The sequence below is a fragment of the Schistocerca cancellata genome, chromosome 1 (assembly GCF_023864275.1).
Source record: "Schistocerca cancellata isolate TAMUIC-IGC-003103 chromosome 1, iqSchCanc2.1, whole genome shotgun sequence".
NCBI lineage: Eukaryota > Metazoa > Arthropoda > Insecta > Orthoptera > Acrididae > Schistocerca > Schistocerca cancellata.
Genome location: NC_064626.1, coordinates 413,329,217 through 413,345,411, shown reverse-complemented (window position 1 = coordinate 413,345,411; position 16,195 = coordinate 413,329,217). Strand labels below are relative to the sequence as shown.

General features: G+C 36.8%; 1 protein-coding gene across 3 annotated transcripts in view; it reads left to right on the top strand.

Annotated features, from left to right (window-relative positions):
• The window catches only part of LOC126175810 (sphingomyelin phosphodiesterase 4), a 181,159-nt gene that overhangs the window by 96,057 nt on the left and 68,907 nt on the right, over positions 1 to 16,195 (top strand). For all 3 annotated transcript variants that reach the window (XM_049922811.1, XM_049922803.1, XM_049922819.1), the window contains exons 8-9: positions 2,475 to 2,666; positions 15,743 to 15,961. In XM_049922811.1, the coding sequence (XP_049778768.1) occupies positions 2,475 to 2,666; positions 15,743 to 15,961 (411 nt within the window). The remainder of the gene's footprint in view (positions 1 to 2,474; positions 2,667 to 15,742; positions 15,962 to 16,195) is intronic.

The window sequence follows — 16,195 nt, the reverse complement described above, 5'->3', positions numbered from 1 at the left end:
AACGTTAGCACCAGATACCACTCAGTTTTGAACTGGCAAAGCCAGAATATTTACAGACTGTGCTGTTTTCTTAAAGCAATTAGCGTCTGTCACGTTTACACTTGCACTGGTATCTAAAGACAGTGTTGTAAGAATACCTCCCACAACTGCTGGGACAGTGGCTTGAACGAACTCAGAGGGACCTTCAGTATTATTGTCTACTGCACTGAATAATTCTTGACGGATGTCAGTCTCACTGCGACTACCCTCATTTTAATTACTAGTTTTACACACTTTTGTTTTTCGAAAATGTGCCTTAAGCCGGTCATGTACACCACCTAGGTACTTCTTGACGCATTATATATCTGTATATCAGTTTGTCATAGTAATTTTGTGTGCGCGTGTGCGTTGTGCCGTTTGCAACTCAAACCGTGGACCGTTCTTGTACAGCCACAGCGGAGCCGGCTGATGTGCTCAAGGTAATATACAGTAACTTTGGAAATTATTCTGTCACATTTTTGTACTTTCTCGGTGTTATTCTGACTGTTTCTCTCCTTTCACTATGTCCACTTCATGGTTTGGATGCTTCATGATGGATGGATTATATGTTCGGTTACCTTGGTGCCCATTTGACATTATAAAACCACATATAATGTAAAACGGACTGATCGCTCATATATGCAGCTACTTTTACATAAATCTTATAATTAAATTTTTCCCTGAGAGGTTTAAGTCTCTTCTAGATCTACGGTAATGATCGAAGCAGAAGAAATGAATTAAAATTGGTGCTGCGGCCGGGACTCAAACTAGGGTGTTCTTGCTTGCTAGGCAGAAATGCTAACCATCACATCACCGCAGCACCATGGTTAATATTGCTGCACGAACTACCCAAGTTGAGTGCAGTGCCCTCTCCACCAGCACAAATTTTAATTCCTTTCTTCTGCTTTGATCATTATCGTACTTTTACATAAGTTTTATTACTTTTAGTTCACATCGTCTATGTAGCTGTGCAAGATAGGACTCTGCCTTTTTTCCTTCACTTGTATTTAATTGATTGGTTTGCTCATTTTTATAGACAATCTGATGATGTCTCAAAAGGGTGGAACGTGTCATTGACATTAAATAATTTCGCAACCAAAACTGTTTTTGTTTAGAAACACTTTGAAACCATTTGCTGTAACAGCCTGCCAAGATAGACTGGAAAAATGAAAATATGTGTGGAACAGTAGTTTGTATTTAAAACAGTGTGGGTGTGTGTGAGTGTGTGTGTGTGTGTGTGTGTGTGTGTGTGTGTGTGTGTGTGTGTTGCCAATTTTCGACAAAGGCATTGCTGGCTGAAAGCTCACTTTGCGACAGTCTTTTTGTTGTTCCTACATGTGATACACCATCTCTGTGGTATGGTAGTAGCAACTTTCCTTTCCATAATATTATTACACATTATAAAATCTTGATGAGATACCTGAATTCATTAGAGGCAATTACAGAGAAACAGTGTGAACTTAAGAGTATAATGTTGTTTCACATTCATTCTTTGATTCGTAAGACTTTAAATGGCAGTGGGGTTTACAGTGTTGCAAGTAAGGCTCCAGTTTCCTCAAGAATAAGTGTTACCAGAAACGCAGTAAGATAGTGTATGGTGTAGCATAGAGCGCATACTACAGAGAACTGATCTGGCAAAGGTACAGTTGTTCTCACTGCGGTAGGATAGTGATGGTATTGGGGGGGTGAGCCAGTGGTCCTATGTACCCACAAATCTTAGAGACCAATATTATATGTGAAAGCTATGTTTTTCTTGTGGCAACACTATGTATATTAATTTAGACCATTAATTTTTCCTATTTGTGTGTTCACGCTACTTAACAGCTATTGGCTGACTACATGACATGTAGTATATTCCGAATATCTGATATCATCTGGCAAGATCACATGACATGAGCTGTGACTGGCTTTCAAAAGCGCATCGCAGTCTCGTTTTCAATGCTTCAGAAAGTAACATTTGGTTTTTAGTGGAATTCGCATTTATACTTTCGTAATATGAAAATATACAGCGTACATGTTGCAGCATGTCAAAGATCTTTCTAAAATGTGGTTTTTTACTTTTTTCCCCCCTTGAGTTTCGTTTTCTAAAGTGCCGAGAAATTCTACGCTGGTGTATAAAACCATAGCCACCCAAAGGATTGATAACTTTTACTGTTCCGAGAGAAAATATACTGATACTTTACATGGAAAAAGTGTATTTTCATCTGGGAGAAAATGTATTTTTAACTGGGAAAAATCTGGGAATTGTTTTTCCTTGCCCGCGTATACACCCTGTGTAATTAATGGGCAGAGGCCGTGTGCTACTCTTTCATATAATTTGATAATTTTTAATAAATTGTTATTTCGTATAATGATGTCTGGACTTTTATTTTTGGGTTTGACAATGTTTTGCGGCACGTGGCAAGTGAAGATAATAAGGTTAATGTTCCTGATGTCAGATGTTTGCTTTGTTGCAGGTCTTCTCTCAGCCAGGCCTTTCACAAGTTCTCTCTGAATTGGAAAAATCATTTGATCCCTCAGCAGATCGCTCAGGACCTGTACCAAAAATTCCTAACAAGTGGCAAGGACTTATCCAGCATCAACATCAACAGCCACTTACTGAATTCGAAAACTATCAACCACTTTTTTCAGAACCTGGGATTTCTAAGGTTTGTTGCAGTACTCATCTGATTTGGAAAGGAAAAAAAATGTATCCGGATAGGTTTTGTCCATATAGCCGCATTACATTTTTAGTTGTGTGCATTAATTTTTGGCACTTGTTGCATTGATACTAGTGTGTTTTGTAAATCGCACTGAAAAGAAAAGCGCAAAAAGTCACTTAATTATCTGTGCATCTGCTTCTCAATTCTTCACTTTTACCAGATGCCAGTGACCACTGGCAACAACTCTCCTTGTTTGCTACTTCGTTACATTGTTAGTTAACTGACTCCATCTTCCATAGACCATATTCGTAATAAATGTTATGATCGGGAATGTCAGTTGGACAAAATATTGTAGAGTTAATTGTATATACTACACATGGTGCTTCACAATTGTTACAAATGTACCATTTTGATATAACATAAGTTCAAAGATTGTAATCATTTTCAGAACAAACATTAACTGAATTTCCTTTTGGTGCTGGGCAGAAAGTGATGATAATATTAAAAGGAAAACAAATCCTGATGTTCTGCAAAATTATATTTGTTTGATTTGGTCACTTTCCGGCTTTTGGCTTCTCAGTCCATCTTCAGGTGACAACTGAATGTTACAAACACAGATAAACATAGTGTGTGACTTACAAAGATATTATTTCTTCATAAGATACAGATAAGACAGTGTTTATATGGGAAAGCATTACAATAACAACACTAATTAAAAAAGGACTTAAACAAAGTTTTTATCTGGAGATACGCTTAAAATTGATGAGAAATAAGATGAATTTACAGTTTGATTGTAGTATTCATAATGAAAACTTAATTTAACAAAGTGGAAATGGGAACTAAGTCCAATCATAGCCATTCTCGGTTGACATTCTGTCGTGTGTTGATTTACAGTAGGATCATCTCTGCTTTTCTTGACAAACGTGAAACTTAATATTCCAAGACACTTGAATGGCTTTCTGCTAAAAGATGATCAGCAGCTGATGAACCTTTCTTCTGCAATCGCCAACTTCTCTCATGTTCATGTAGCCTGATTGCCATAGCTCTGCCTGACTGACCAGTAAACTTTCACACTACTTGCAAGTGATTTTACATACACCACTGTGTGCTAAGGGTTGCAATTTGTCTTTACTAGTGAATAAAAAATTTGATATGTTATTGATATTCTGTAACTGTGAGACTTTAACTTTTTTGCAAGGTTGTCAGAAATTTTGCCGGAATATGGAATTTTGCATCAAGATCCATAGTCACTAAGTGACTGGTGTTGGCCAGCATTCAGAAGTGGTGTAATTTTACTCATTTTCTTTTTCTGTAGCATATTGTCAATCAAGGCAGAAGTTGGAAGCAATTTGTTTGATGGTTTGTAGTTCTGTTTGAAAAGCTGATTTGGTAATGCAACAGATATGATGCAATGCATCATTGAGTAGAAAGCTACATGTTTGTGGCTGTGAGGATGCTGGGAGCTTGCAATAAGTACCATATCGGAAGCTATGTTTTTCTGTAAATGTTAAATATGTGTTTTCTTTTACTAGTATCTATATTATGGCCAGACATATTTATAGAACAACTTACCAGCTCCACTGTAAACTGAATTTTCTTGTGTTTTGAGTTTAAATGCTGTAGTAATGTATTTAATTTCTAAAGGTATTTTCACTGGCAGTTTGAACAAATTTTCTTACAGAAAGAACAATTGAATTGGCTATTTTGATGATGTGCTGTGTTTGTAAGCTGGCACCACTAGACAATTAGACACGTTAGTACAGCATTTAAACTCTAAAATAAGAAAATTCAGCTTACAGTGGTGCTGTTCTATAAATTTCTTGGACCATAATATAGATATCAGTTAGAGAAAACACAAATTTAGCATTTACAGAAAAGCATAGCTACTGATAAAATAATCCCTGTGTGTTCCCAGCATCCACAAAACATGCAGTTTTCCATTTGGTGGTGCATCACCTCATATCTGGTGCAGTATCAAGATCAGTATTCCAAATAGAACTACAAACCATCAAACAAATTGTTTCCAGCAATGGTTATAGTTCTGCCCTAATTGATAATATACCACGAAAAACGAAAATGAATAAAATTAAACTACTTCAGTATGCTGACCAACAGCAATCACTCAGTAGTTACAAATCTTGGTGCAAATTTCCGTATATTTTCAGCATTTCAGGCAATCTTATAAAAGTTTGAAGTCTCACATTACAGACCTACATTTTAATACCAATAACATGTCAAAACTTTTTTAATCAATAGTAAAGACAAATTGCAATTCTTGGCACAGAGTGGTTTATATAAAATCACTTGCAAGCAGTATGAAAAAGTGTATTACGTTCAGTCAGGCAAAGCTGTGGTCGTTAGGCTACATGAATATGAGAGAAGCTGACAATTGTGGAAGAAAGAACCAACCTGTACTGATCATCATTTAGCAGAAAACTAGTAATATGATGTATAATGTGAAGTTTTACATTATGTCAAGAAAAGCAGAAAGATGACCCCATTGGAATCAACATGCATGACACAGAATACCAGGCTAGTATTAAATGATTGGATTCAGTTTCCCCTTTGTTTAATAAAGTTTTCGTTACAAATACTAGATTCAAACTGTAAATTCATATTATTTCTCATTGTTTGTTAAATGTATCTCCAGGTAAAAACTTTTTAACCTCCTCTTTTTTTAGTTAAATTAATTATTGCAGTGTTTTCCTGTGTAAACACTTTGTCATTTTGTATCTTCTGTACAAATAATATCTGTGTAAGCCACACATCATATTTATCTGTATCTGTGTTTGCGACGTTCAATTGTTGTCTGAAGATGAACTGAGAAGCCGAAAGTCAGTTCGTGAACAAATCAAATGAATATAATTTTGCTGAACATTAGGAACTGTTTTCCTTTTTAATAATATCACATACAATTTCATCTGATTAAAATAAGGAGTGGAAGAAACTGGTACATGTGTAACTGGAGAGTTGGCTGTGGTGCTCCACAGATGTTCGGCAATATTGGTTTTGAGGAGGACATCCTTCATCGCGCAGAAAACAACCTGACAATAAGTACACAAAACATTGCCATGCCATGGGCCCCTGTAAGGAATCCAGGTCATTGAACTGTTACCACTGTGTACATACTGTGAAGAACGAGATTTCAAAGTGAACCAATCTTCAAACATGATTTACACCCAAACAGTACATTTCCAGGCATGGATTCCTTCTCAGAACTGTATTTACTCATATTCAGTTCCCCTTCTAACTCCTAGAAGCCTGTAATAGTGGTTGTGAAAGAATCTGTATTTGGTTACATGCTGGCCATTTACAAGTTTGTAATTCATTGCTTATTCAAGAATTCCTCCATGATATTCAAGGAGTTGTTATGGAGAAACAAGTTTAGTCTATCTGAAAATATCTCTGTTATCTGTCAGGCATTATATTTCCATTACCAAATTATCAAAAGAGTTTTGTAGTTATGTGTTTCACTCATACCAGTGCCAAACTTAGATTCATTACAGTGAAGAGAAGGTAATATTTCCTTCTAGTATTTTATGTAGAATATTTCTGTGTTATTCTCAAACTGCTAGCTATACCTAAATGTTTAAGCAGTTCTTTATACGTGTTTTTTTTCCCCCCAGCTTTAAGTATTCAGTAGTGTATACAAGACTGTCTGTGTCCTCTGTCTCAGGCTTGTGCTGAAACCTGCATCTCATAACACTTTCTCCATTAATCAAAACTGAAATAATCAAGAAATCTTTGATATTTTAACATTTAAAAATTTTATTATGTCACCATGAACGTGTATATAGCTTCCTCAGTGGAACAGCTGATTTGAATAAACATGATGAACAAATGAAATCCAAACTGTGACATACTAAACATCCAATAGTCATACATAATGATCACAGAGAGCATAAACTTCTCAAGTATTTTGTGAAATTATCTAAATACTGAACTAGCTGCTAGTTATTGCTGTATATGGAGTTATCAGTCTTGTAAAGTGTCTCCAACAGTGATATATTTTAATTTGTTTGGAAAAATAACCTAAATTAATAATTTTTTACCAATGTGAATGAGAACATTACCTGTTATAGAGCCACAACTTAGTTATGTCTTAATGGAAGTATCAGTTCCATATAAACATTTATTTGTGAAAGCCATAATGATTTTCCTTATTTTAGGTAGAGCAGTGTGTGAAATTTTCATTCACGCAATTTCTTCTGCATTGCTGCAGCAGTACACTGTTTCTCTTTCTCTTCTCAATTTTTAGAACCAACTTTTTCACCTGCTGTTAAAAAGTAATTATTAAAAAATTCTGCAGCTCAAATATATTTATAACACTTACATTCTTCTTAGTGTAAATAGCTTCATCCTCAATCATTTCCTTCCTTGTCCCTCTTTCTCTTTCAGCAATATTCTACAACAATTTAATTTTTGTACACATGTGTGACCAATTAATTATGGGACCAAAGATGCTGCTGTTGTTGGTTATATTGTTTATTACTGTAGATCTATTTCACCATGATTGCCATCTTCAGGTCATGCGTGAAAAGTACATAGTCTGGCATGATATTTCAAATTTTTAGTAGATAGTATAACCTATTTTCAAATTATGGTCTGCTACATACATCAGGTGGTCTTGATAGCCATATGAAATTGATGTCTCAGGTGCTGTCACACTATTGTATAAGTTTGCTTCTTTGATGTCGTTGGAGCTATAATAGATGTTACACTTCTGTTGGAGCAGTTATTTGTGTAGCTGTCGAATTATGATACTTTATTTCATAATGATGTTTTGTGGCAGCTGCATAGACAGTTCATTCAGCAATGTTATGTGCTTACAGGCCATTTGCTTGGTCATACCTTTGTTTGTACTCACTATATTAAATCACTTACATGATTTGTGTTTATGTGATTCTATGCCAATATGTAATTTAATCCTATTGTTTTTTTATAACTTGATTATACCAAATAGGGTTGAGACGAGGCTTACAGTGTTGTTTTCTTAGACATATGATTTCCAATGATTACTTCTAATTTCATGGTAAAATGATCAGTGGATATGTTTGTAGATTTTGTTTTTCTACTTGTCTCTTGTTTGGAAGGATAATTTCAATAAAATTCTGTGTGTGTGAATATACGTTTTGATTTCTTCAGGAACACTCATTTGTGGTTCACTTTGTGCTGTGTGATATAATAATATTATGATTTGTGTGATATTATTTACCATAAAAAAGTCATTTAGTTTTTGTATATAGTCATTACATTTTAATGTGACTAAACTGTTACCTTTGTCTGACTTTGTTATTGCATTACTTGCTGTTAGTTTATTATTAGTTTGGCTTAATATCATACAGTCTTTGTACTGATTTTTGTAATTGTCAGTGCTTTCTTTTTGTATCGCATTCACTGTCCTAATAACAATTTTCTTTTTGTGTTTAATTTGTAATCTAGCTGCATTAGTTCTATTGTAGCTGTAGTTGTAAGTTGTTTCCTGATAGTGTACTTAAATTTCAATTCTAGATTATATTATAAACCCTTGTCTAATAGGTTTTTAAAAATATAATCCAGAACGCAAGTTTCCGAGCACTATCAGGAAACAACTTACAGCAACAACTAAAATAGTGAGTGGCAGATCTATTACCTGTAAAACAACAAAACAAAATCACTTTTAGGACAACGAATGCAACAGAAAAAGAAAGCACCAATAATTACAACCACCAGTACAGAAGCTATATGCTATTATGCCAAATTAGTGATAAACTAATATCTAATATTGCAATAACTATAAAGTCAGACAAAGGTAATAGTTTAAACAATGGAAAATCCATGATGTAATAATGACAATATGACGTAAAGGACAGAGATGGTAGTCGTGTGTGTGTGTGTGTGTGTGTGTGTGTGTGTGTGTGTGTGTGTGTTTTAGAAGAAGACCTTCAGAGTGAAAGCTTACATGCTTTATCTTTTTGTTGTGACTCTTTGCGACTCAACATTTCCGCCATCTTTTTCATAATATTGTCAAATGTAATTGTTAATAATACTAAAACAAATTACTATCTACAAGAAGTAAATTACTTTTTCACAGAAAATAACATCGTAGAAATCACTAGAGATCCCACAAACAAATATGCTGCACAAACAAAGTAAGTCATCAAACAGTGTTATACTATTCTGTCAGAGTTCAAAAAAAGAGAATGTTTGGTGATAAATCCTAGAGTACTTAAATTATGTGGACATCTGAAAATTCATAAAACATCTGTCTCTATCCATCCAGTTGTCAACAACATTCTAAGGAAACACACTAACATAAAATTTTGCTTACCAGACACGACACAATTTTTGAACCATGTATTCAGATCCAGGTATATGTAAAATTCAATGTAAAGTACGTGATAAATTCTATATGGGTCAAACTGGGCATAATTTCAATATTCAATACTGAGAACACATTACAGAAAGCAGCTGTAACCCATCAACTTTCCTCCATCACTTGAAAACAGTATGACACACAGCAGACAATATAGAACTCAGTGTGAGGTTTTACATGTTACACAGAAAGGACCACTAATGAGTATTCTTGAAAAAATCTAAAATTATTCTCACACACAAAATTACCCTCAAGAAACTCTAAATAAACAGACTGATTTGAAACGCAAATGTTGCATAGAAAATTTTATTGAAATTATCCTTTCAAATAGAAAGATGAACAGAAAAAAGTACAAATACATCCAGACATTTTGTTGCCATGAAATTAAAAGTAAACATTGGAAAGCATATGTCTAACTTTCACTGCTACTGATGAGCTCTTTGCATTCCATGCAGAGGCTGCTTTTGTTATGGCTGCACTGCTTGCCAGATGCTGACACCTATGGTGGGAGGTGGTGTTCTGGCCAATATGAAATATTTAACAGATTTTTTGGAAACTGTTAAGTGAAAAAAATTGTTTTTTGGAAATCTTAGTCTGATATCTTCACTTGATAAAGGACTGGATATTTTTCTTCCGTATCCATCATACTTACTGTGCTGCATCAAATTAAGTAAAACATTGCATGAAATTTTAGCGTGTTCCAGAGATTAAAATGTTTTGCATAAACTCTGAGTATGGTTGATTTTAGCTCATACATTGCAGTAAATCAAATGTAGATAAGGTATCAAAATTTTATTTAAAATTGAGAGCAAAACAATAGTCATTTTGTTCTAATGAGATGTGCCCAGTTCTGTCCATGCAACTTCCTGGCTGTTATGTAATAATTAGTATCTGGTAAAGTTTCATATCTTCAGTTGATAAAGTACTGAATTTCCTTTTATTAACTGTCATAGGTACTGTGTTGCATCAAATTAAGTAAAACATTATGCAAAATTTTAAAGATTTTGCAGAGGTAAATGCACATTGCGTAAATTTTCCATGTTGTTGATTTTAGCTCATACATTCCAGTGAAATGAAATTTTTATAAGATATTGAACTTTTATTTAAAACTGAGAGCAGAAGGCTATCTCAGTTCGTTCATGAGTTATTGTGTTTTATATCCGAAGGACAGTTGCACCCTTTGCACCTATTAACGTTCTTGTGCATCGGAATTCATGTGATCGTAACAATCGTCTTATCTCATAAACGATTCAAGATACAAAGATATGGTAGTAAATCATCTGCAGCAGTGAGAGGTCAACGGCTCAGAACGCATTCAGATGTAGCACTGTAGGAAAATCCAGGTGACACACATACAAGTCCATGACGCCTGGGGAACAATGTAGCCGGATGTGTATACACGCCCATAGCAGTGAAAGGGTTAAGAAAACAACATTGAGAAATTGTCACAAACATCATGCACCGCACCACTATCTGGCATAACCAATTCCATAGCTAAAATTAGGATAAAGTCACACATGGGAGTAGAATCACATAAACACGAATCATACAAGCAATATAGTATAGCTGGTAAGAACAAAGATATGACCCACAGAATACCATGCAAGCAAGGAGCCTGTAACCATGTAACATCGCTGACTCCACTGTCAATACAGCTGTTACAAAATGGCATTATGAAATAAACTTTCATAATTCAACAACTACACAAGTAACTGCTCCAACAAAAGTTTAACATTCACTGTAGCTCTAGCAGCATCAAAGGAGCAAACTTACACAATAATGTGACAGCAACTGAGACATCAATGTCACATGGAAATCAAGACAATGTGATGTACATAGCGAATCATAATTCTACAATATGGTAAATTATCTACTTAAAAATTTGAAATATTGTCCCAGATCATGTACCTTTCGAAGATAACCTGAATATGACAACCACTCCAAAATAGGCCTATAGTAATAAACAACATAATAAAACACAGCAAAGTCTTTGGTCTGATAACACAATATACAATATGATTTTACTGCCTTGTCCGTCAGTTTCTAAAAATTTTACAGCACTGTTTATAATTTGCAAAGCTGGCCCAAAGAGGTCACCTTGCATAACTACAGACAGCGCAACAAGTGCTGCACTTTGTACAAAACAGCCGTATATAAGGTGGTGTGCCAGGCCTTCCACAGACTAAAGTTTACATGAAAAATGTTTTGCTCAGGTGTTCGACTGTGCTTTAATATATGCTATGGTTCAGTGTGACTGTACAGATTCCTACTTCATTCAGTGTCTTTGTGTATCCCTTCACGTGGAAACAGAATAAAAGTTGGTTGGTGGTAATTTTGATATTAAGTTTGTACATTTTGGTGATGATTGCAATATTCTACTCTGCGTGTTTCGTTTCTAAATTCGCTATGGCCAATATGTTTGCAGAAGAAATTCTTCAATCTCTTGTTGAACAGCAACAAGCTCTCACCAGTCAGAAGCATGATGTCGCTGTGGCACTAAACAATTTGTCAGCATTGTTGATGTGCCAGGGTTCATCGAGAAGATTGGGCTGCATATGAAAAACTCCTTCGGCAATATTTTCTAGAGTCACTAACTCCAAGGTGTGTAAGGCTTTGTTTCTGTCATGGGTTTCTTCTCATGTTTATCACCTTTTGTGTCAGATAGTTCCTCTTAGAAACCTGCAAGTCTCTCTTTTGATGAAATGTGTTAGTTGCTCTCTAATTATCCTTGCAAACTTAGTCATGTTATTGCTGCTCATGTTGAGTTGTACCTTTGTCAAAAGCAGCTGCAACAGTCATACAGAGCTTGGGCAGCAAAAGTTCGTCTGCTTTGGTGGCATTCCATTTGTTACTGAAACTCACTGGGACTCATATGCTGATTCAGTGGTTCCCAATGCTATAATATGCATGGCTCCCGATAGGGAAGATCTTGAATGTGTTTTACCATGTCTCTCACAGAAGCTTTGAACTTTGCCCAGACCTTTGAAGTATAGGCAACAGGAAATCAGATAGAAGCTTGATGTCAGGTAGCTGCCAGTGCTGCTTCTCCTCCTAAGCGGCTTTCGTTTGGCTCATGAGGGGAAGATGACATTGTGGCTGTGCAACCACAGTCTCCATGCCACATGGGGTAGTGTTGTGCTAAGCAACAATAGCAGTCAGCATCACAACAGTGGCCACATGCTCTCTCCAGTCTTGCCGTTATTGTTCTGTTCACCATGAGCAGGCCACATGGACGACAGGCAACCATCATATCACCAGCATTGTCCCCTTCTCTCGTCGGTTAGTGAGTTACAAGAAACAACAAATTCTTATATTGCGAACATTTCCTACTCCTGTAGTGTATAAAGCAGTTGTGCGGGCTTGACCTTGCTAGTAATGTATGATGCCAACACTGAAAACTTATTTGGGTTAGATGCCTTCAGAATTTTTGGATTCTCTATTCCTGATCAAGTGCTTCTGGTATCATATCAAGTCCCATACCAACAGGTATGCTTGGAATATTCCTCCCTGTTTTTCAGAAGGTGTAGGGTGTGCTGCTGATATTAAGGCTCACGCCATAATGAAACTGACAGCGGGCTCCAGTTTTATTTTCCTGCCCACCCAATCCCAATAGCTTTACGGCAAGTTAGTCAAATTAGAACTAGATAAACTTATGTCTTTGGTGTTATCATGCCTGTCTATTCTAGTGAATGGTATACTCCGTTGGTTATTGTCGCAAAACCTAATGGCAATCTTCTGCTCTGAGATGATTTTAAAAAGTCTGTCGATTCACGGTCTATTATTGATAACCCATCCGTTATCCCTTCAGGATGGACTCTTAGCACACCTTTCCAGGGACCAATGTTGATGTTGTTGTTGTTGTTGTTGTCCCTCCAACTCTAAACTTGTGATCTCTTGATGCCTCAGAACGGGCCATACCACTGATCCCTTCTTCTAGTCAACCAATATTTTTCCAAAATAGACTTGTCGGAAGCCTACTTGCAATGTCTCTGGATGATGATTCCAAACATAACCTTACAGTGAAAACTCCCTTCTAGTTACATCAATACCAGCACATGTCACTTAGAATGACTAGTGCCCCTACCACTTTCCAACAGTTTTTGGAGCAACTCACAGCATCCGTGCTGAAGTGCATTAACTAACGGTATGACATTGTGACCTCAGGTTCCTCAACAGATGAACGTTGGTTGGACCTTTGTTGCTTGTTCACAGTGCTCCAGGCTGCTGTTCTGAAAAGCAACTCAGACAAATTACGGTTTATTCAGCCGTCTATTGTCTGTCTCACTTTGAAGTCTTGCACTCGGGCGTCAAACATTTACGCCAAAGTTTCGATGCCATTATGGTGTCGCCACATCCTACCAATGTCATAGAGTTGCAGGCCTTTCTTGAAAAGATTCCTTACCTCAATAAATTTTGTCCTGGTGCAGCCACGGTGGCTCGGCTACTTCATATTATCTTATGTAAATGTGTTCTTTTTTCTGTGGTCGCCTGCTTATGAGTGTGCTTCTATCTTATTGATGTCAAAATTATACTCTGCACCTTGTTTAGTTACTTTCCAACCAGGCAACATTTTGTTTTAGCCACTGACACCTCATAGTATGATCTTGGAGCCATTCTCTTGCACAAATATGCAGACAGTTCTGTGTATCCTATGGCGTATGCTTCCAAAATTCTGAATCAGGTGCAGCAGTGCTACTCACTGGTAGAAAAGGAGCACTTGTTATTGTGTATGCATTCAAAAAAAGTCTTATCTTCCTACATGGTTCTAAATTTCATTTGATTACTCGTCATAAACGTCTATCTTCTTCCACCCTTCGGCATCTTTATCAGGCAAAGTGGCCCATCGCCTGCAACACTGGACTCTCTCTTCTTCTTCTTCTCCTTCTCCTTCTTCTTCTTCTTGACCCACTGCACAACACACTACTGCAGGTGCTCTCTGTCAATTGGCACTGATAAAGCATTTAATCAGGATGAACTGTTGTGTTTCCATTCAGACACCAAAGCCCAAACTACTGTGGACAGTTTTCCCATTACCAGTGCTCGGATTTTGGTGGCTGTTGTGGAGGGTCCTGTCTTACTTCAGGTTGGGTAATTTGCCCACCGCAGCTGGGTGGGTAAACCATTGGTCTGAGCATTGTACCCTTGTATAATTATTACCTTTTCCGCCACCACCACCACCACCACCACCACCACCACCTCTCATTTCTCAGCACTTGATGGTGTGTTACTGTTGGCTACTGAAGATTCAATAAAACCTTTTTGATGACTAATACTATTTGTGAACACTTCGTTTCCCTTGTACCTCTGCTGTATGCTTATTAATTTAAACCATTAACTTTTGTTATTTGTTTGTTTGCACTACTTAACAGTCACTACTTAACAGTCAGTTCCATAGAAACATTCCCATATATGCTAGTAACTGACAATGTGCCTCTCCCAGTTTGTGTCTCAAGTTTTTGAACAGCATGGCATCCACAGTGTTAGCTCCTCTCCCTTGCATCTCCTATCCAGTCGAGGGGTAGAGCCACAGACCCCTACATTCAAGACTCAGATGAAAAAACATGCCACTCAATCCTGTCCTGAGGAAGCCGTTGATCCATTCTTGAGTTCATATAGGTTCACTCCCATCAGCAACCTTAGCCCACCCTGTACAGTGCTCCACATGCTCTGGCTGACACTTGACCACCTGCCTCAGAGAGTTTCCATCTGTGCTTCACATCTGGGTCCGAGCGTTTAGCATGCGCTCAATGTGGATACCAGCAGTTGTACACTGTGCACGCCTCCGGTACCTTGATGTCAAGACACTAAGATCAGCTCCACCGATGCGTGACTGACCACACATCGGAGAACTCTCAGACCCCGCAGCTGCCTCCCCCATCTGCACCACTCCTCCAGTCAGGTTGACACCCCTTCTGTGTTCTGTGCTATATTTGAATGTGAAATAATTAGAAATAGGACTTGGGAAGACAGTACATCAGTAGAAATATACCTGTGACTACATAATTATGTAGATGTGACAAATAATGTTTACTTTGGCTAGCAAGTGACATTTATGACTGAAGCTATCATACAATCAGATTCGGAATAGTGATTGTAAGAGAGTGAATCAGTTAGAAAACAGATTTTTTTAAGTGCCTTTTTGCAAACACAGAGTGGTGCAATCTCTGTTCATTGTTGCAGTCATTTCCAGTGGTAGACCATTTCTTTAGTCAGAATCGCAGTGTCAGAGCAAAAGACACCTTCTGTCAGTCGTGCAACGCATTATAACAAGGTTCTCACAACAGTTGGTGTAAAACCATCCAAAATGTTTAGAAGACTTGCAGTACAGTTTAGGGTCAACACACTGAGGAAGACTCATGTACATGCATGACACAGACTGTTTTTACAAGGATGAGGAACAGTTGAGAATGTAGTTCACCGATGTCGCCCGAGGACCAGCTTGTGATCAACACATTTTTCTATTGCATAAGTGAGGAGCCGAAGAGTAAAATCACTTGATAATGATGGATACATGAAATATTGATTAATGTTCATTGCACAGGAGTTGCAAGCTACATGGAAAATTTGCAGATGGTATAAAGTTTCTGAAATGTAATGTTATATGTGCTCAATTTTCAAATTTATTTTTTTAAATAGTATTATTATTATTATTATTATTATTATCATTTGTTTGTTTATTTGTTTGTTTGTTTGTTTATTTATTTATTTATTTATTTATTTTGAGCAGGTTAAGGCATTTGTCTTACTTGTGGGACAAAGCATTGGAACAGCTAGACTCCTCGCAAAAGAAGCTGAAGAACACGCATGTAAGAATCTAGGCTTCTTGTCTAGTTTCCGTGAGTTCTTTTCTGGATCTTCTGCTACAGCAGACATTCCCCTGGATGAGAGGAGAAAGGTTGTTGCTTATTTGGACACAAGCTTACATCTACTCTGCTCTACATTTGAGGTGAGAAATGTTAATTAGTAATTGTTTCCTTTCCAAAAGTAGGAGGAGTAAAGTTAACTACTCTTTTTATAATTTTGTGTGTGTGTGTGTGTGTGTGTGTGTGTGTTTGTTTGTTTGTTTGCATTTCATAGCTCTGAGTAAAAACATTATCCAAAGCATGTACCTGCATACTACTCATTTTCTCAACTATATTGGAGTGGTTTCCTTTACTCCATTCATTGTCTGTGTTACATC